The sequence below is a fragment of the Phalacrocorax carbo genome, chromosome 15 (assembly GCF_963921805.1).
Source record: "Phalacrocorax carbo chromosome 15, bPhaCar2.1, whole genome shotgun sequence".
NCBI classification, from domain to species: domain Eukaryota; kingdom Metazoa; phylum Chordata; class Aves; order Suliformes; family Phalacrocoracidae; genus Phalacrocorax; species Phalacrocorax carbo.
The window spans coordinates 12,157,036-12,178,315 of record NC_087527.1 but is presented as its reverse complement, the minus strand read 5'-3'; the positions used below and the strand labels follow the sequence as shown (position 1 = coordinate 12,178,315).

The 21,280-nt window shown below is 39.4% G+C and overlaps 1 protein-coding gene across 2 annotated transcripts in view; it reads right to left on the bottom strand.

Annotated features, from left to right (window-relative positions):
• Positions 1-508: 508 nt before the first annotated feature.
• GLT1D1 (glycosyltransferase 1 domain containing 1) overlaps positions 509-21,280 on the bottom strand; it is a 59,536-nt gene continuing 38,764 nt past the window's right edge. For both annotated transcript variants that reach the window (XM_064466400.1, XM_064466401.1), the window contains exons 9-12: positions 17,660-17,703; positions 16,015-16,135; positions 8,989-9,087; positions 509-1,990 (exon numbers count right to left, since the gene is read on the bottom strand). In XM_064466400.1, coding sequence (XP_064322470.1) covers positions 1,844-1,990; positions 8,989-9,087; positions 16,015-16,135; positions 17,660-17,703 — 411 coding nt within the window. In that variant the 3' untranslated portion in view covers positions 509-1,843. The remainder of the gene's footprint in view (positions 1,991-8,988; positions 9,088-16,014; positions 16,136-17,659; positions 17,704-21,280) is intronic.

Below are 21,280 nucleotides of genomic sequence, written 5' to 3'. Positions count from 1 at the left end.
TTGAGAAGAACAGGACTCCCTGCAGTCAGCTAGAAATGGTCAGTTTTGTCCTGTTCCCTATAAAGGTCCCACACCACGCACATCATGTGGAAAACCTGTGTTCTAGGGGTCCCTCCTCCACAGTTTGCTGTGGCCAAAAGAGACACTGCAATCCAGGAGAGGCCTCACTACCCACTGGTAACGGAGATGTCCAGAGAAATACGGCCTCTCCTGAGAGAGCAGGGAAACCCCAGTGGGCTGACTCTGGCAGATTTAGAAACTATTCAGTGGTAGATGTTGGCTGGTGGCTTTTCAGCTGAGAGCCAGCGCAGAGGTACTTACATGCCAGTATGTCAAAGGACACACCAGAAATCTTCGGGAAAAACATGCTCAAAAGGGAACGTAGCAATTCTCGTATTTGAAATCAGGCCGGTTTTGCCCTTGGCGATTGCGTTATCGAAGGCGAGGCTGAGCAGAAGCCCATTACAATAAAAGGGAGGGAAAGTTTTGAAGAAGTCAATATACGACATTCAAATTACTTTCTGTTTACTGTCCCAACAGTTGCAAAACATCAAAAATAAAGAGGAAAGCTTAAAATACATAGTGAATTTCATTATTACAAAGAAAAGTTTGATACAACCATTCAAACCAATAGAAAATTTCTCACTAGTTCTCACGGTGGCAGGATCAAGCGTATATAAGGCAAACAGTTTCCCAGTAACAAGTAGTTAAAAATATGACCCTCTTTTTTTTTTTTTCTATAAATGTAAGTCGTTGGATGACCAGTTATGGATTCAAAGATGTATCCATAATCATTGGGCTGGCAGGAATGATTAGCACGGACTTCAAGCACAGGTGAGCCTCACTTTAAAATAACCTGCTGTGCTCTATTACAATATACCCTGAAAGCCTGAAATGAAAATGAACAGTACCAAAATACATAGTAAATTGAAAATACTACCCCCCTGCCTTTTTACAGCTCTCATAAATCTTATAGTAAATAAGTAAACCACAGAGGTACCAAAGAAACTGGCAAGCGAAGAGGTAGTTTACGTAACACATCCCCTCTGCCTGCAAGCACGGCTCGCTGCTGCGGGCAGCGCTGTGCCGCTCTGGAATCTGTCGGGTACTGTGCCAGCCTGTCTGCTCTAGTCCCAGGACCCAAGAGAAAATGCAGGCATAGGACTATTTGGCCATATCAGCTTATCTGAAAGCAATTCGGGTACTTGGAGGGCAGAACAAAACATGCCCTACACTCCTCTTTTTCCCCAAGCATCAACGCTCCATTGGCTTTTTGGCCCCCTGATCATTATGCAGTCAATAGACATGCTGATCTTTCAGCCTTAAGAAAGCTTTCAGCGTAATAATTTTATACTCTGTATATGTAACTAACCTTGGCTTTATGGACATGTATGTGCATGTCACATGTACCCGAGTACATTCAGACAGGTCTAACTGGAAAGCAAACTGCTGCTGCAGCTTGGTTAGGGTACAACACGACCAGAACATTTGATGTAAGGTCTGTGTGGTGGAGCCCCCACCGTGTACAAGAAATCACCCTCTCTTTGAGGCCTTATAACAACAAAAATTTGTGTCTACTCAAGGAGTATATTTCTCCTGTGTGATCCTGCAAAACGATACTGGTCTGATGAATTGGTACGGCAGAGACAGTGTGCTGAATTAGATAAATTTGATAGTTTGAAGTAGCAGGCAACTCCTGTGATGCTGGTATGTTTGAATAGAATAATAATGCATGTCTTACTATCTCTTCGAAATAGAAATAAAGAGAAACCCAAATCTAATTACATATCCATCATTAAAGTGCTCTACACAGACTGCTGGGTATCAGCTGTAGTCTTGCAATTCACTGGAGTCTCAGGACAAGATTCTGATAGGCTTTTCTTTCACTTTCCCAAGAATGATGTTTCTTCACATAGTCTTTGGCCCTTGTTACAATTTCTCTTTCCATAATGGGGTCATTCATCAAACTCTTGGACAGCACAACAAACTCCTAGAAAAGATAAAGAAAATAACAAATTAAAAGTTCCTTGAAGCTCTAATGATACTGAAACAGCTTGTACCTGTATCTTGATTTCGTTAAAGCACTTCAACTCTGAGCCAATATATGAAGCTGTTCAAAATAATTTTTTAAGGTCAAGCACCATAGTTCATTTGTAAACAATGATCACTAAATTTTAATATATTATTTTATGCAGCCCACCAAGACATTTAAAATCAAAGACAATCCCAAGACCATTAGGGCAAATATGGGCAACAAATTTAATGACACAAAAATTGTTTGCTTACCCAAGTGTTAGAAAACCAGGCTGGTTATAAGTTAAATAATTCACCTGGCTTCCTGCATGGAGGACAGCTGGCATCAGATTGTTTGATCCCAGCTCAGCTCAAGTTGTATCTCATTGCTACTGTGACATCTTTAGTTAATTTTATGGTAAGACTAAAAAAACCTCACTACATAAATATAGTCACAGTACAAAGCTAAGAGCAGGCACGCGGCACCAAGCTCTCCCGGAGCAGTTGCATCTGGGCAGTTACAGATACCGCAGTGTTAGCTCAACAGGCGCTGCAAAAAAAGCCATATATGAATTTCCTTTAACTTTACTGGGCAAAACACTAGACTTTGCAGATTACAACTGTTCCTTTGCCTGCTCCTCTGCCACTCTAATTTAGTCTGGGGAAGAGAAATTGTGAACTTCAAACATGTGAAAGGAGATTTGATGTCTAAACTAATCTATTCTGAGCAGCTGGTCTAATTTTCTATCAAGAGACAACTTCCAATACTTCAGCTTGATTACAAATGTACTTAGATCTTTGCAAAACAGTGTCTTGGTTCAGCTCAGAGAAGCAGATAGCTGTTGTGTCAATGGAAAATTAAGATAATACATTACTACACAATTGGTAGTGAAGATCAGTGCATAGGGACATGGGGGACAACTAGGACGGCAGAAGGAGATATATTATTTAGACAATCTGTCAGCTCTGAAAGCAAATATCACAAATAAGACCGGAGTTCATATCAACACTAGGTTAACTAGCAAACTATACTTGAAAACCGAAGTACACAGTGTATATAAATACACACACAGATATAAAATCTTTGGTTACCACAGAATCAATGTTGCTGTTGTAACCCAAGTGATGGCTATGCATAATACATAACTATAACGTGACCCTTGGGAAACACTGATACGTGAAATCACTTTGAATGTGTTACAATCACTGCTTTGACTCTCACTGACAAGACAAACTATCAATATATGCATCACTGCCATGAAAGTTAAACAGCCAAAGAGGCACATCAGTTGTGTCGGAAACGTCTGTAACTAGGTAATAGGAGGAGATTATTTTCATACACGCACATTAATGATAACCTCTTATTTCACATAAAATCAGTACTTCTTGTAATCTTTGCTCTGTCCACACAGCGCCGAAAGAGAGGCCTCTGGAACAGCCACGAGGGCCACATGCTTCGCACCCGGCCTGCTTTCCACCCACGACTACCCTGCGTTCAGGTATGCGCTACGTTATCTGGCACATTCAGCTCCTTACTTGGGACCCATGCGGTCTGAAGAGGGTCTTTTCTCACTGCTTGTGAGACTGTCCCTAAAGAAGACGAGCGAGTCTGGTCTAGAGCGTACCCTGAGGCTGCGCTTATCAGAGGCTGCAGATACAGCCGACGACTCCAAGTTTAGAGACATGTTCTTCTCCTTCCTCCATATCTGCCAAGAATTCAGAACGGGGAAGGTGGGAAAGTCTTACATGACTTATGCTGGCTTCATCCAATTGCCTGTATAATCACAGTAATAAATACTGTTCACACTGAACTACATTCCAACTTTAATTTTATGCTCCTGTGGAGGATTTTATTTAAAGTAATGTTTAAAAATAATTTATGTAAATTACCTAAGAACAGAAGCGGCAATGTAACATTTCTTGACAGGTAGTCCTATTAGCATTCTTTTAAAATGTGGATATAGAGGACAAAAACTTGGAAACATGTAAATGATAGAAGAAATTAGATCCTTATTCACAGTTACAATACTTAGTGCTGGGGATAATTTCAGGATAATTTCAGGAAAATGCCAAATGGAGTCCAAAGCATAAAAGTTTTGAGAAACTGCAGGAGGGAGAAAGAGCAAATGGAAAAATACCAGGAGATGGAGAATAAGGACTTCTCAGCTTTATCCCCATTTCTTCTACTAATCAAATGTGACCACCTACAAGTCAGCTGCAATCTCACTGGAAGCCAATGGGAAGATTCGCTATGACTTATCTGGGTTTTGCCTCATACTCTTCGAGCAGCTGGCTTCGCTTGTTTTCGGTTTTGGATGCTCGCCTTTAGGTAGCAATAACTTCATTTTTCAGGTTCTTCCCTTAACTCCAACTGACTTGCATTTCAGTTGTAGTTCTGTGGAAAGTCTGAAGCATTGGGCTCCCACTTGCAAAATGCAGACATTCAGAACTCGGAGCTCTTTCAGAAAATCCAGCACTTACTACTTCTTTTCTAGGAGCCCATGATATACAAATTACTTCAGGTGTGATAACACGTCTCTCTATCAGCTGTTATGCCGCAAGTATTTGTGCAAGTGGTATTTGCTCAAATATTTGTGCAGCCTCGTATTTTGTCGTAGATGTGAAGTAAGCTTCGCTTTTGGTGAACAGGGCAAAATTCACAAGTCACTTTTCAAGTATCAAACATAAGGGTATGCCCTTCAGCAGCCAAAATGAAGGTGGTGATATGCATGCTAACTTACTCCTTGGGGGACATCAATGTTTCTAATAAGCCTTTTGTTCACATACAGAAATGGGTATAATTACTATAGATGCGACAGAAAAACACAGTGTAAAAGCTGAACCTCAGTAGTTAGCCGCAACCCAGAAAAAACGGGGGAGAAGATCATCTTATGTACATTCAGAACTGATTTTACACATGCCCTTTTTATGGGTAGTATTTCACTTCAAACACAGGCATTTTTCAACAGCAACATCCATAATACATTTTTCTCCTGGTAAATTGACCAATCATCTTTAAAGAAAATGTCAAGCTTCTTTATATAGTATCTAAAAGAAATTCTGTATAATATTTTGCAGAGACCCAGAAATACAGGTATCTGGGAGATAAAGCTAGAAAATGAGTGCACTGAGTACAAAGAATGACTATTCCTTCAATTACCACAAGAACTACACCGGTGCTGCAGCTCCTGCATAATGAAAATAAGATGCATGGTTAATATATTATTTATATAATGAAAGTAAGTCTGCAATTAAACCATTTCATATCAGCCTCAGCAGATAAAAGAACATGATCCTTAAAAAACAGCGAATCACCCCAGGGAAGGCAAACGCCAGATGTAAATTCAGAATAGCGACAGACCTACCTAGTGGCAGGCAAAGCTCAGAAGTTAGCTGGCACATCTGTGTACTTCACAGGGCAACGGGCCAGTATTTCTAGGGGAGTATAAACAGTGATTGCTGGCACTGCCAACAATTGCAAATTAGTCTATTCAGCGTGAAGGTTCAACGGTCTAAAAACTTCGGCTATATTCTGGCTGGATGCCCCAGTAGAGATGGCATTGACCCGTGTTTGGCAGAGGAGACCAATGTACCTTCAATATATTGCTGCCTCTACTCAGCTGAGCCGAGTTTCCCTCTTACCACTTCAAAAGTTGTCTCTGCTAACAGTAGCCGTTCCAGGTTCTGCTCTCTCAAACATAGCTCTGTCTATGCTTGGCCCCTCTCTTATTGGCGCTGAAGGTTATTTACATCCTCCTGTTTATTTAGCTCCTTCTGTGAGCTTTCACAGATGCTGAACATATAATTTTGAAATTTAGGACGCTTAATAAACTCTTTGTGCCTTCCCTTTTAATATGGTTTTGCGTTATTTATTGCCCCAAAGCCACCGGCTATTCTTGTCTCTCACTTATTTTTTTATTTCAGGTCCCATTAACCCAGTGTCAAATATTCCATAAACCTGTAAATTCAAGCAGTGGCAGGATCAAACCATGACTTAAAAGTAACGTGCACAGATGATGTAGTATCAAGGACAAAACCTTTCATAGCTTTCACTTTTACATTAACTGTTTCCATCTGAGCACTGTCTGCAGTGACTGGCAAGGCTTTCGCTATTTCCAGTCACGAAGCCCCAGCCTACATGCAAATGGTTAACGATGACTACAATTACGCACATAATTTCCTACTTTTCTGTAAGCCACAAAAGCTCACTTTCAGCAAGAATAAAAGAAAACCAACGGCATTCACAATTTAAAACGATTCCCATTGTGTAACGGTCAATTTATATCCCTCTAATTTAGCTTTCAAAAGATAAGACGGCCCACAAACCGGACACAAGCGCTCATCTCTAAGCTAACCAACCGTATTGTAAAGCCTTCCCTCCCCAGATCAGTAACAACTTGAAAATAAGCAATGCTTTCTACTCTTGACCTAGGATACAGTCTGTACCATCACAACCAGACAGGATCCACTAAACTTCGCAATGAAAATTTCTTTCACATTTTCTTTAAAGTCTTTGGTGGCCCAGACTCTTCAAGACAGAGACAGACTTTCCCAAGCACCCCAATACAGTACGGATCTCTCTGTACGCTTAAAGCATTTTCCCTAACTAACCTGCTGCAACCGAGGTTACAGCAGAAAGTAGTTTACCAGATAATTAAGATGTCAAATAATCAGAGTAAAAAAAAAACAGAAAACCTCTTCTTAGAATATATATTTTCCCATCCCTCTTGTCAGACTGACTCTTCTAAGGCAGTATTCAAAGTGCCACGGGCAGACCATTCCTTCTTCCAATAATAAAAATATGAGGAATACGTGTTCTAACTTAACAGCATTTCTTTGATCTAATATAACTCTCAACCTCTGATAGACTGTGTAAGTGGTTTAAAAACTGTATTTGATATGGTTTGGGGAGATAAGGAACAAGAGTAAATGGTTACTTTATCTTTGAAACCATGAGTGATGATGATCGGCATTCTGAGCTCATCTCTGCAAGAACAAAGTTTTTCAACAGCTCTGCAGTATTAGCCTGCAAACAAGTATTTTCCTGACCCATTTTCAAACTTTTAATATATACATAAATATACATTATTTGACACCAATGAAAGTATAAAAGGGCTTTTATTAAATGAGATACAATTGCTGTTCTACAGAGAAAGCAGGGATATTACCTTCCTTTCTAAGACAGGGTAAGTGCACATACCTTAGTGATTCCAGTAGAAGTATCACCTCGAGTATGATAGCTAATATAATAGCTAATGATAGCTGAGGAAGGTAATGCAAGTTACCATCTTCATGTAAGAGATTCTGCGTACCACAGAGAGAGAACAGCAGCAAAAAGGGAGCCAACAAGCAGCAGCCGAATAGGGGGGATTCTGATCTTCGGCGCAGCACGTTCAGAGGAGGGAGCGCAGACAGATGGGGTTTATATAAACTAAGGTTATAGCGGTCCAGACATATTTGCAGCCTGTGACTCTACTTCTAATATAAAAGAAAGTCCTTAGCCATTTGTACAGAGTCACTGATGTTACTGGAACTACTTCTGTGCTTAAAATTGTGCTTTCCTTTAAGTAAGGAAGTATATAGCATATTTTGAATTGAATTCCAAATAAACACTTGGAATGTGGGATGCTTGGAGATCACAAAAGAGGCTTCTTACAAGGATGCATGATGAAGCTAATTGGGTCTGGAACGAATAATCCATTTGAAATCCAAGACAAATATAACCAGCATGTTGAGGGAAACAACAGAATATCTCAGAATTAATACTGGGAGAGCCATCAGTCTGAGCATTCAACATAATCATATATCCTTCAAGTTTTGAAGAAGCATATGGAATTCAATGGGCTTTTTGCAGGGAATACATGCACAAATAATTTTACAAATTGCTTTTCATCTCAGCCTCCACTAGCTTGGAAGTACCCCATTTCCAAGGAACATGGCAAGAAGAGGGACTACTTCTGCAACAAAATAAATTCCAGAGGTCAAAAAAGATATTTCATTGTAGAAACCACTGGAAACATTGAATATTCCAGAAGAAAAAAAAAAAAGAAAAAAACCCAACGCAAACCCCAAACCGTGAGCTGCAAGATTTTTTTTTAATTAAAAAGCCTCCAAAACTAACAGGACGAACTCATTTTTCTGAAACACAACTTGATAGGATGCATTAATCACACACTCCACAAAGTAAATAAATATGATAAATTTTCTAACTTTGCAAAATCATCAAATGGTTTTCTCCTAAGGTTTTTTTAATCCTGAGTTGGATAAAAACACTGAGGGAATCTGTGTGTGAGTCATCTTCCACAACATATGCGAATATGTAACAGCAAAGCCGTAACGCAGGAAAATAAACCGAAATGAAAATTTTCATCATTTAAATATAGGTAGTGTTCCCGCTCTCCCCACCCTTGCTTAGCTTCACAGAAACTCCATTCTAACACTTTGCTTAATTTTAGTCATTCTTTTCTGACTGAGCAATACCTCGGACCTAATAATGCTTTATATTAACACTTACTGCTAGAAATTATAGATAATGTATTATGTAAAACTTAAGGCTCATGGTTCTCTTCTGGTTAGCTATTGCTTGTCTGATACGAGTTCATATTTCAGTTAGTACTTGAAGGAAAATACAACATATGCCTAGCGTCCCTTCCAGGGTTTGCTTATGGAACCTTCAAAACTAAAGTGCAACAAGTCGATGAGCAGAGAGCCCCGCTCTGACGGCAGGCTCTGAAGCAGCACAGGCCAGACAAACATTCAGCAAGGCTGACACCTAGTAAAAGTTTAGTGAACTGCAAAGCGAGTGTGAGACGACAGCAGAGCTTCAAGAAAGGCAGTCTCACGCCTAGAGGTTTAGGAGAATCTGAGAAAAACTGCTGAGAGTAAATGCCATGTTTCCAAACAGACGTAAGCATGTAACGGAAAATGAACCCACCTTTTGGAAGGGAAAGGTCTAAGGATGGGTTGTTTTCTTACCTGGGGATCTGAAAACAGCAGCCCTGTTTCCTTATGTTTTATTATTGCTGCGTTCCCGGGAATGTTCCTTGCCAGCACTGGAATATCTAAATCCATTGCCTAGAGGAATATAGCAAAAGGAAAGAACAGTTTATTAGATTCAGGGATTTTGAGATGTCGATGACAACAGTTTTAAACTGAAAAGCAGACACAACAAACCAAAATTTTTTCCCATCTCTCCAACTTTTTAATTGAAAAACACCATGTCTAAGGTGATCTCCTCTGTGGAACTTCCCTAAAATGTGTTGTTTATATTTTTGTTAGTCCTGCAGCTTTGAATCCATTATCAGAAGCAATCAATTCAGAAAGTCAGCGGATAGATGTTTCATCCTTTATTCTTTTCCACCTCAAAGCGCGCAGCTTGTTTCCCATTGGAAGCCCCTGACATATGGCAGGCTTGAAGAGGACAAAATTAAGGTTCAGATCAAAGGTTGTCTCTGTAACTCCCACCGTTATTGTGCATAGATAAGAAGATCAGTTCACAGCACAAAAAGCCATTTCTCCCCCAAAAAAAGCAGCTGTTCTCTTGCTCCAGTAAAACACATTTTTCAAAGATTTTCTACAATGTGCAGAACTGGAGAGATGTGGGCAGTTTAATGACAGTGAAGGTGACCGTGGAAATCACTTGGCTCCTTCTCCTCAGTTCTGATTCCTGCTGGTCATACAGGACTTTGGAAGTTCTCCTTTTGACAGCATCTGTTACTATCGCCTGTCTTGCACTTTGAGCGTTCGGAGGATGCAGGGAACTATGCAATGATGAATTATACCAAGGAGGGGAGAGAAAAGGTTATGCTTTCAGAACACATTATGCTTTCAAAATGTATTCTCTACAAAGCTATTGGTACGGGACTCCTCAGAGGGCAAGGAATACATCTGAAAAAAGTATGATTTGATTCCACATAAATTATGGGCTGGTTGCTTGATGTATTTATTAATTTATTTGTATGTATATGTATGTTTATACATAAAAAAAGGAAAGGAAGTGTGGGGTCTCAGCATCGTGACATTTCAGGTTGCCTGCAGAATCAGGAGCGGAGACGCAGCACAGCACCCATTCAAAGCTAGTAAATCCTTTCCAAGACACCTAACGCCTGGCAACTTTTAAAAATACAGCTTAGACTTTGAAGTAACTAGTGTGCAAACCCCGGCCGCTCGACTGTTATCCGTGCATATCCTGATCTGAAACTGTAATTGCTATTGATGAATTTGGAAGTCTTGAGATGCACTGACTGTAAAACCAGAAATACTCATTGTACAATTATCACAGTGTCAAACAAGAGAAAGAAACTCACTCCCCCAAAACTTCAATCTATTTCATACTGATTCCCTGTCACTTCAGAGTGAATGCATTTTAATTACTGTCATTACACTCCCTGATGGGGAGCAATTTTGCTTCAGTCTACATAGCAAGAAAACAAAACTCCGAGAGAAAACCATGCTCTTTTATAGTTCGGACAAAACTGAAGACAAAAATAACCCGGCTGATAATGCTCAGAACCAATTATGTTTTGAACAGTGAGAGACTGCTGTGACTTAGCAACATGTCTTCATAGTTTAAAATATCCAAGAGAAACAGTGTTTAAATCACCACAGTAGATTAATTTACTCTGGACAAAGAAATTCTATAGTCCTTCTGGCACGAACATCTGCTTTGCAGCAGTTAGCTGTAAAAATAATAATAACCCTTAATGAAATAACCTGTTCTACACTTTCTATCAGAAACTACTGAATCAGCTGGAGGTAATTCAGACAACTAAATTAATGAAGTGAACACAAACCATAATAAATGAGGCATAAAAACTACAGACCACACTTCTGAATTTATCTAAATGTCTAAAGTTGTTGAAATACAGTGTGTTTTTTTTTTTAAATTAAAAAAGAAAGTCACTTCAGTGAGAGGAAATACAGTTTTTGCTCATCCACAAACTATTTTGTAATTTGCTCTGACTTCACTGTTAAACGAAACAAATCTGTTTTCCAAAGGTAGATTTACAAAACCATACGCTGACAGGTTCTACTTAACGGTGCAGCACCGTTCATACAACTCCACAGTTCACGCAGGGAACGAGACACCGGTGCCCTGCTCTGCCTGACAGGTTTTGGATCTGCAGGTCGGGGAAGCTCCTTCCAGCTCTAATGACGCAGCTACAGACCTAACACGGGGTTCCCACAGAAGCACCAACTCACAGAGACCACAATCTCTGATTCAGCTCTTTTCCAGCCCTTCCTATTGCCAGGCTTATATGCCCTTGCGTTCAGCCTGCTGGCTGGTGATCTCATTCAAGCGCGTTCAATGAACAGGGAATGAAGGTATTTTACTTGAACTTCCAAACTAAAATCAAGAGCCTGAGAGTGGCAGTGAAGTGTGTCAGCGTTCATCGTCACCTGCCTAAGGCCCTCTCCTCACCTCTCTGTATTTCTCCCTTTAAAAAACAAAACTGTAAGAGTGTTTCAGGTCTGGCTACTTTCCAAACAAGCTATTGGCCATTCAAGGGAAAGGGCACCATTAAAAAAAGAAAGAAAGGACAAATGAAAGAAAACACACAAAACGCAGCACATCCCCCCAGGACTGACGGCTGGAAGTGCCGCTATCCCAATAGCTGCCTGCCAGACAGAGGAGTCTGGGCTCGAGCGCGCCAGATGCAGCGAACAGCGGGCGCCGTGCCGCGGAGCTGCGCGTGGGTAGCGACCGGGCACGCGGGCGCCCCGGGGCAGTGCTGTGTTGGGCTGCACCTAATGGTGCCACTGCTTAGGTTGGCACCGTATTGCTCTACTGCAGTTTAGACTGAAAAAAGATTGTCACAGGACATGTTGATTCACTACTCCTTCTGAACGCTGCGTAGCTGGGGACGCACCGAAGTTGATCACTAAGTTTATATTTCATTTTCCATAATTTCTGAACTCTAAAGGGAAAGACATTTGTTCTGTCTCATAGAGTTAGAGGGCAGTAATTGCTACATAAGAAAACTTTCAGGTCCCAAAACACATAGGTACCAATGAATTATAGCTACTGAAAGACAGAACAGATGGCCAAATACATAAGATGAGGGGCTGGCTTTATAGCAGCCAGCCTTAAACAAATGGATTGGGCTGTAAATAATTACTGCATGAAGCAGCTTAGAATTTAATTTAGATACTTAGTCTATTTTAAGCAGTAAAAAGAATCATTTGCATTGTTGAAAATATGTATAATTTACTGACCTAGGCTCCACAAATAACAGAATAAAATACATTTTAGTCCATTGGCCATCTGTTTTGTTACATTATTCTGACTGCAAATGTGTTTTAATGCCATTTCAGAAGGATGCAGGGTGTAAATTTCAGCTTTGGAGGCATGTTACACAACAAGCATTCCTAACCAGCAGTATAAGGCTTATACAGTAAATACAGGTTTCATGTACTATTTTATCTTCTGGATTGTCCCATAGTTTGCTATGGCTTCTACTCAAAACTACTAGGCCTGTACTTCACATGTTGGTTAAGGCTAGATTTACCCTACAGCAAAACAGAACCTGGCCATCTTCATTTTCTATAATGACTTTTTTTGTTTGGGTTTTTGTTGTTGTTTGGTTGGTTTTTTTTGTTCTTGGGACATTTTCGGTAAAAGCATAACAATCTGATGATCTTTACAACAGCTGGAATACTCTCGGGAGGACAGAAAAAGTTCTTTGATGAAACGGTGCTGGAGTCAAAACCTTTTTCTTACCAACTATACAGAGGACATATAAAATTTTCCCGTAGTAGTGCTTTTCTCACCATCACATGCCCAGCAACATGTAGAGCTCCTGAGTTTTCTGAGGAAACAATGCCATTTAAATGCTTGCTATAATGCTTGTTTTCTCTTCTTCAAATGCCAAACAAAAAAACAGATCAGGCAAAATCTCTGAGATATCAGTACAACAAAGTAATTAGTTATGGTTTCCAGTTCTTTCATATCTTAAGGCAAGTTGAAATAGATATGATTATATATTTATTTCATTTATCTATTACATATTTATCTCATACAAAAACACTGTTTACGATTCATGAGCTGCTTAAATTTTGAACTTTCAAGAGAATGAAAGCTGCATTTCCAAATTCAAGCAAGATGTTATCTTTATATAGGCTATCTGTATCTCCAGCCAAGGACCAGAAGAGTTTTATACATAGCTTCCTGCCTCATTAATTTAACAAGACCTTAACAGGTGGCCCTTCCTACTGCTGCCCATGTCAAGCAGGGACTTGATGTTATTAGATCCACACTTCCTCTGAGAGAGAGGTTTTTACAGTAGGGTATTTTACAAGCATTTCATCAAAACCCAACTTACAACTGTCTAATAAACAGACATACAATACCAACCCCCGTATAACTTTAGAAGAGGAATTCAAACAGGTCTGAGGTACCAAAAAGGGCAAGCTTTGGGTAGTTTCTCAAGAGATAGCTGAAGACCTAATTCTGCTTGTAGAAAATCCTGACTTAGCTGGGACCAGACCTGTTGTCTCACAGCAATAATATAGGACCAAGGCTGGGGGAAAGAAGTGCGTTACGCCTACGGTTACACATTTTCCAGGAGGAAATCTTCCACTTCAGAATATTTGAAATTGCATTTTATCTTCAACACATGACTATGCACAAACACCAATCGAACCTGACTATTAGGTTTGACATAATTCTACCAAAATTTATTACAACAGAAGAAAGGAAAGCAGGACCTTTTTCTCTCCTTTTTATTAAAAAGTTATCTTGTACAAGGAAATAGCTAACAGCCTGCTCTAGGTCAGGTCTTGCACTTAGAAGAAAGCAATTTAATTTTTCCACTATGGTCAATTATTTTAGCACGCTTAGCTGTTATACTCAGATTAAGACTTAAAGGTAGATTAAATGTTGATTAACTTTGCTTTTAGTAAAGGTAGTGTCTTCAGTAGAATTAAATGTATCAACCATAAGACTAGCCTAGGACATGATAGGGACAGCTACATGTAAGATTAGAAGTAATAATGACTAATCTACTATATATGTATTAAAATACATACATAAAAAAATAAATTCGGCATGAAAAATTAAAATGAATTCTTCTTGATGATTCATCCTAATACAAAATTTTTTCTCATGTAAGAAAAAGAACAAAATGGTGGGAGCTAATGTTGCAAGTGTATATAAAGGCATCCTGCATAGAATGCTCTTTTGCCAGAATAGTCTTGTAATCCTAAGAGAAATATAACAGGAAGTATTTACCATTCTGCTCGTGTAGTAATTTTCAGTGAGAAGAACAGTTTTTGGAGGATTTTTTATTGGGTTGTTGGGTTTGTTTTTTTATTTTTGACAGGTCTGGGTATGAATTGGGAATAAATGACTTAACATAACCGTATAGTGGAAACTTAAAGGAACAGCTTTCCACTAGAGGTGGTATTTGACTATTTAATAGCCCTGATAGGATAATTGAATAGTTCAGCCACACAGAGAAGAGCTCAAATAAAAACTTTCCTTATTAATTTAGTCTTATAGTTATCGGATTCAAAACTTGTCAGATATGCAACTTCAAAAGAGGAGAGCAAAAATCAATAATTCCTGAAGCAGGCTCAACATTACCTCTGAAATAAAGTGGCATTATGCTTTTGCTTTGAGTTACCACATATTTGTTAAGACAGTGAACTGACAAGATTGCTCCCTTTCCTGAAAAAACCTAAGGAAAGTGCCTTTTAACTGCTCAGATCTAATGGGAAAATTTTGGGGAAAACTATACCAATTGTCCCATCAGTCCTGAGTTTGTATAACAATTTGTATCAGGCCAAGCACATTTGCACTTCTGTTGCAGATGCTGCATCTCCTAACAGTCAACCTGGTTTGCTTCACGCCCCTCCCAAATCACTGACACTCTCAGGAAATAAATGAGATTGGGTTTTGGTCGACTGTTAGGTGAGTAGTCCTGAAGGGAACGTGTAGCAGGTGAGGGGGAAGCGACAGTTACTTAACTTCTACTCCTCTGCGTCGCCGACTTAGTTGTGGCCGTGCACTCTGTTGGTACCCTCCATCTCAATTACCAAACACACAAAATTTGTCTAGCCTGCCACACTGATAAGTTTGGAAATGTCACAGTCTGGAGTAATTGTTGTTTATAGAGTATTGTTGCTGTGAAACAGCATCTGCTTCCACCGCTGAGCGCTGGCATTTTAGGAAGGAAATACACATTTGCTATCTTACCATCGCCTAACTTCCATAATTCTCACAACGCACACTTAGCTCTTGCTTTCGAAGCACTTCCATGTGTGTGGAAGAAAAGCGTGCCGGCAACGCAACATGAAATTACTCATTTGAAACGGAAATAGGAGATTCATTAATGCAAATCATGTAGTAGTTTCTGTGATCTTCTAAGATCATCACGAACCAACATTCAGCAGTCACCAAAATAAATGGAATAGTAAAAGGCTTCTGCCCAAAGAACTTCCACTTTAGGTACATTTGGTTTTTTTTTCCTAGAAGGCATTTGATACTAAGCAGTGCCCAACTTTGACAGGTATGAAATAAACCTAGTTATTAATTTTCAATACTGACGGCAAAAAAAATTAACTGAGCGTGTCATTCATTCATTAATCATTTCAGAAATAAATAACCAAACATGGCTCTTAGATTGGTTTTTGAAAGGATGTAAAAATAAATGAAAGTCTATTCTATCAACATTATAAGGAAGTGGATGTTGACTCAAGAATAGTGACAGCCCCAGTAAATCAGAATGATTCTTACATCTCAGGTCTGTATTGTTAATTTAACAGGATTGATAAAATTACATCCTGTCCTTTAAAAAAAATAAATAGACAAAGCATAAAAACATGTCAGTTCAAGGGAAGAAAACGTTAATTACTAAGAATTGCAAAAACAAATATTTTAGTTATGTCCTCGCTAGCTTTGAAACATGGACATAAAATGTTGACACACATTTCCAGTGATAAAAGGCCACTTCAGATTCACTGTAACCTCACTGAAAAACCTCACTGCTAAGATGCAATTACCTCCAGAATTGCAGCAGACATCCCCTCTGAAATGGAGCTGTTCACCACAGCAAAGCACTTTTTCATAGCAGCATGAAGATCATCTTGTGGTATCTCCTGTAATAAATGTACTCCAGGTGTCCTAGAAATCAAAAGGACACAGAGAGGACACCTCCTGAGAATGTGCTCTAACAATGCTTCTTAAAACTTAGGGCAACGATGGAAGGTGGTCAGAGCGATTCAGGCACGGTTCTGATGCCAACCATCGCTTGCCCACGGGCAAGCCACTTTACCACGTTTGTGTTAGCTTTCTATCTACAGACGCGGCTACACGCTCAGTGAAGTATCCACTGCTATCTGCCCCTTCCTCGTCTGTCGTTCTCAGTTCTGCAGCTGATCACACAACACTATGCTCTGTTAACCACAATCAGCCTCATAAACGAAGGAGCTGAGTTCAGTGCATAGGGGTGCAATTTTCCCTTTAAGAATTTGTGTAGTATAGGGAGGATGCCTGCAGAGGTTTAAGAAAAACAGACAGTTTAAATACTTCTGGAAATGGAGTGCCACCATCAGAACGGCCAACTGCAGGACATGCTGACTTTTCAGATGCTGGCTTTTGGGGATGGAGTGTGGTTCTGAAAGATCTCTTCTGCTTCTTCTTCTGTTATAAGCACTCTTCTGATCTGAAGGGTTACATTTCTACTGTCCTCGTCTTCCTTCCTCAGATCAATGAGGGTCAATCAAATTGAGGGTGAAGGGTGGAAAAATAGGGTAATTAGGTGTTCAGTCTCAGATGAAGTAAATGAGATCTTTAAGACTGGTGATCATTTTGAAAAGCCAGCATCTCCCCCTGCTTGCTGAGCCTGCTCCTGCCTCTTTAACCTCAACATGAGATCACTAAGCCAGATGGAAACACAAGTGCATTTGACATTAAGAGCAGCTCCCTGTCAACTAGGCTTTGTTAAACATTGCTTTTCTGGTTGTGCAGTAACATCCAGCTTCTGTAGAGATAAATAACTATATTAACTGGAGTATAAATGCATTATTATAGGAGTTGTTTCCCATTAATAACCTGATAGAGAACAAGAAACTTTACCTCTTGGTCAAAAAAATGGAATTGCAAAACACGTATTTTATGCAGATTTTATTATCAGATATTATCAATCAGAGATAAAATGGTTTTTCTGTTCAAGTCAGACAAGCCTAGGTTCTGCAGACACACACACAAATAGATCTCGTTTCTCTAACATTTATATCCTTCAATCAGGAAGCTTATAAAGTAGAGACAGAAGAAAAGCTACACAGGATTATCTTGTCCATCTATTCATTTACCCAACAGCAAGCATGCAAAAACTTGCAGAAGCCAGGATGAAAGAAAGAATGAAAAGACCCAAAAGAATAATAAAGTTAAATCACACTGCATTGGATGCGATTTAACACAAAACATGAAGAGATCCAGTTGTTCTTCTAATATTTAAAATGTACAGAATACCTAGTCTGAGAATGTTACATGCCAAATAATCAGCACACGTTTGTTAGTCATATATGGAGTTGTGCATCTATGTTCCTCTGTATATACAAAAGAGCATTTACACAAGATTTTAAAAGCTAGTCAGCCAACCGCTTTCACCTGGAGCAGATAAAAGGCTTAGCATTAACTTCTTACCTTTTAACTTTTTCCTTAACTTCACTTGTAAAAAGTGGATCAACCTAGAAAAGAATACACACACAGGCATATGGCACTACTTCAGCACGACAGCATGTTTGAAATACCCAGAAAACAAAAATAAATTTTAGCATATTTTTTTACTAAAATATTTAAATGCTGAGCTTCAAAAATCATACCACAGATCTGTAACTTGGTAGTTACATGGGACTCCTCAGACGAGCGCTCTCGTGAGCGACTGGCACTTAGAATATCCAGCTAAGGGGGGGAGCGCACAGCATAGCGGAGCGTGAATTGAGTCCTCCGCTCTCAACCTTTAAGTGACTACCCTAATGCAGTGCAGCTTTGGGCTATTGGCAGAAAGGGAGGTTCCACTTCTTCTCCCCTGACATCCCTCTGGCTGCAGGTTCTCATTAGAGCTAGATCTATTCAACATGAATGACTGTTTTCAGATGGCTCTGCTAAGGCTAACGTGATTCAAATGACTGATTTGACAACTTAAGTGAGGAACAATGCACTGATGTGCCAAGCAAGTGTCTGTCCCTTAACCAATGTGAGGAAGGAAAGGAACTTCTCAGGCTTTAGTTAACGCAGGAAGCAACCCACAGATGTTATGCACCGACAGAAACATTTGTTTGAAAACCAATAAACACAAAATTCTAAAATATACTCTAACATGAAGTCATCCTATAGTTATTAAGAAGTTGTCTAAGCTGGGCAATTAGCTCCAGCAGGTTTATTTACAAACGTTAACTACACTATTTTCATTTAACATGATTAAAACAAATAAACAGAACTCATAAAACAAATAAAACAAATCTTCAACTAAACATGAAGAACAGAACTAGACTTTTTTATTACAGCTGACTGACTGTATTAGATTAATTTATGATAGCTTGCACAGCATGCAACAGTTGTAAGCACTGGGAACAACATGGCTTATTTTTTTTAATGCATGTTAATGTTTTGGTTAGGGTTTTTTCCACATTATGAGATAGAGAACACACACACAGCATTTCAGAAAACTCGTTTGGAAAAGAAGTCAGAATTTATAACTATGTGTACTTTGAACACGAGATTAATTATTTCATGAAAACAGGGCTTCATAAATTAAAAGATTCAAGTGAATCACTCTTTCACCAAGGAATGAATTCCTACAGAATGCAGGAAATAAAAGGCTTGCATAACTGCTTAAGAAAGAATTTTTGGTAACAGCAGGGGGGGAAAACAAGTGCCCTTTCCTGAAGCACCACCTGATCCTGGTGACAGAGTATGAAACAGACCAATACGCTAACAGCATGTCATGTTACAGGTTCCTTGGATATTTCATAATGAACTTCACAATTGCTATTTCTATACAAATAACTTTTCAGTTTTTTCCCCAAAGCACTATTTTGATGCTGAGTTCCTCTCATGAGGAACTATACTCTGTTTCCATTAAAATAAATGGAGTACTTGCAAGTGATTCAATGAGCAGTGGGATATGGTCTTTTGTTCTTCTACCTTTAGAAGGATGAGGGAAAACTACAGTCTATGACTCATAAGATTTGTAAGATATTAATTTCTATCCCATCTCCTTCTGTGGAAGCCAAGAAATTGCCATCTGCCTCAAACAGAACAATCCTTCAAGCTGTATTCTTCTATTGGTAGATATTCCAAGAAGCCTGGCCTGAATATGAGAATTCACTTTAAATATTACTTTCAGGATGGGTGTAGCAATGACTTAGAGAAGTGATCCCCCTGAGCTACATTTAGTAACTTGAGGGGGCACAGTTATCTAACCACAGGCTCAGTATCACAGAAATTAGATACAACATAAGCTGTTCAGTAAGTTGGAAATGCACTTACAAGTTGTGAATGTTTCCAAAGCCAACTGACTATGGCAGGATGCCTAGCAACTTAGGAGACTCAGAAAAAGCTACTGAAAAGTGTCTTACTTCCACCCAAAATGTCTCCACGATCCAGTTCTTCCACAGGTAGAGCGTTTGTTGTCAGATTTTATTTTTTTACCTACCAACGTAGCAGGCAAATACGATCATGAGTTATCTATCACCTTTTGTTAAAAAATAGAGCTGCTCATTTCATCAATTTAGCAGAGATCAGAGGAGGGCAGCTTGCGTTGCATGAATAGTTTCTATCAGAACAGATGAGATAAGATGACACATGGAATGGGGAGTGGGCACACAGCAAGAAACCACACCTAACAGGACCAGATCTGCTATTCAGAAGTTCTACTCTGCTGACAGCGAAGAAACATCTGAGACATGTTTGACAGTGCAGAAAGTCACAGATCAAAGGCTGCACAAAGATGAAGGTGCCTGTTAAACACAGGGCCTACCGTGATCAAAATCTAGGAAACCTTCTATAAACACACTATTAAATTGCTGTCACATAAAAATCAACTCAGACAGAAGCAATGATCCAGAAACAGCTTCATTATAATGCTGGGACTACTGTGGCCAGCTAGACTTCATAGGGAAAACCAGGCCTTAGTACATTTAAAGTTTTGTCAGAATATCACCCACAGTACTGAAGAATGAAAAGCTCGATCTGCAACTATATTCAATACCAACAGGAAGAATTTGCTCAATTGCTCGGGTTTGTGAGGTTTTGGCAGCATCACTGTGAAAGGAATCAGCATTATTCGCAGCAGCAGGTGACCCCACATTACAATTTTTATCTGATCGATTGTCGAATAGGCTCAGCAAGACTGAGCTTCCCCTACAACTGAAAACACAACTCTCGCCTGCAAGGCAATAAAATCGGCCTGCAGCAAAAGCAACAGAAATAGATGATCCTTGCGAACATACTAAACCCGGCCATTCTACATCATCTTTTCCAGACACCAAATGCTCAAGGCAATTCTATGTCTTCTGGCTTAACCTGTAGCTCTGCTACTGCAATTTGGGACAATTAACAACTTGTAAAAAAAAAATGTAGTTTTAATTCAGATGAAACAATTTGGTAACTAGGACGTAAATTAATAAAACTTCATCTCTAAGAAAACATAGGACCTTTCTAAGAAATATTGGAACAGCTCATTTCAACATTTCTAACACAAGTTTCATTTCCCAGGAGTTTTTCTTGAAGAACAAGCAAACAAAGGTTTAGAAGAGTTGTCACATTAATGGTAGCAGTAGCTCTTACCTTTTAAAAAATATCTCAGCGAGTAGGACACTTACTCAGGATGTAGCCAGCAGAATTTCGTATTTCTCAGCAGGGTAAAGATTATGAAATTGTATCTTTGTTTCCTATCTGATTTTACTAATTACTGTGCTCTAGGATATTCTGGAGCAGGTTATTGGACTTGTTTAGTTTAGATGTGTCAACAGCTGTTTCATTTTAGACTAGCCCAGAAAACATACAGTACGTAACGGCCATCCATTATAAATAGATGGGCTGCATGACCCGATAGGTCCCTCCAACTGTGGAGGCAGATATTCGACTAAAACTCTCAGTAGGCATAGAAGGAAGTTGGACAGATGAAAAATAGCTTTCAGGGAAAAGCAGTATCATTACAAACACAGCAATATTCTGTACAGTCTACAAGAATGGTTAAGAATTACGCAGAGAGTACAAAGTGGGCTTCACGAGGTTACCCAACAGCTGGACATAAGTTTT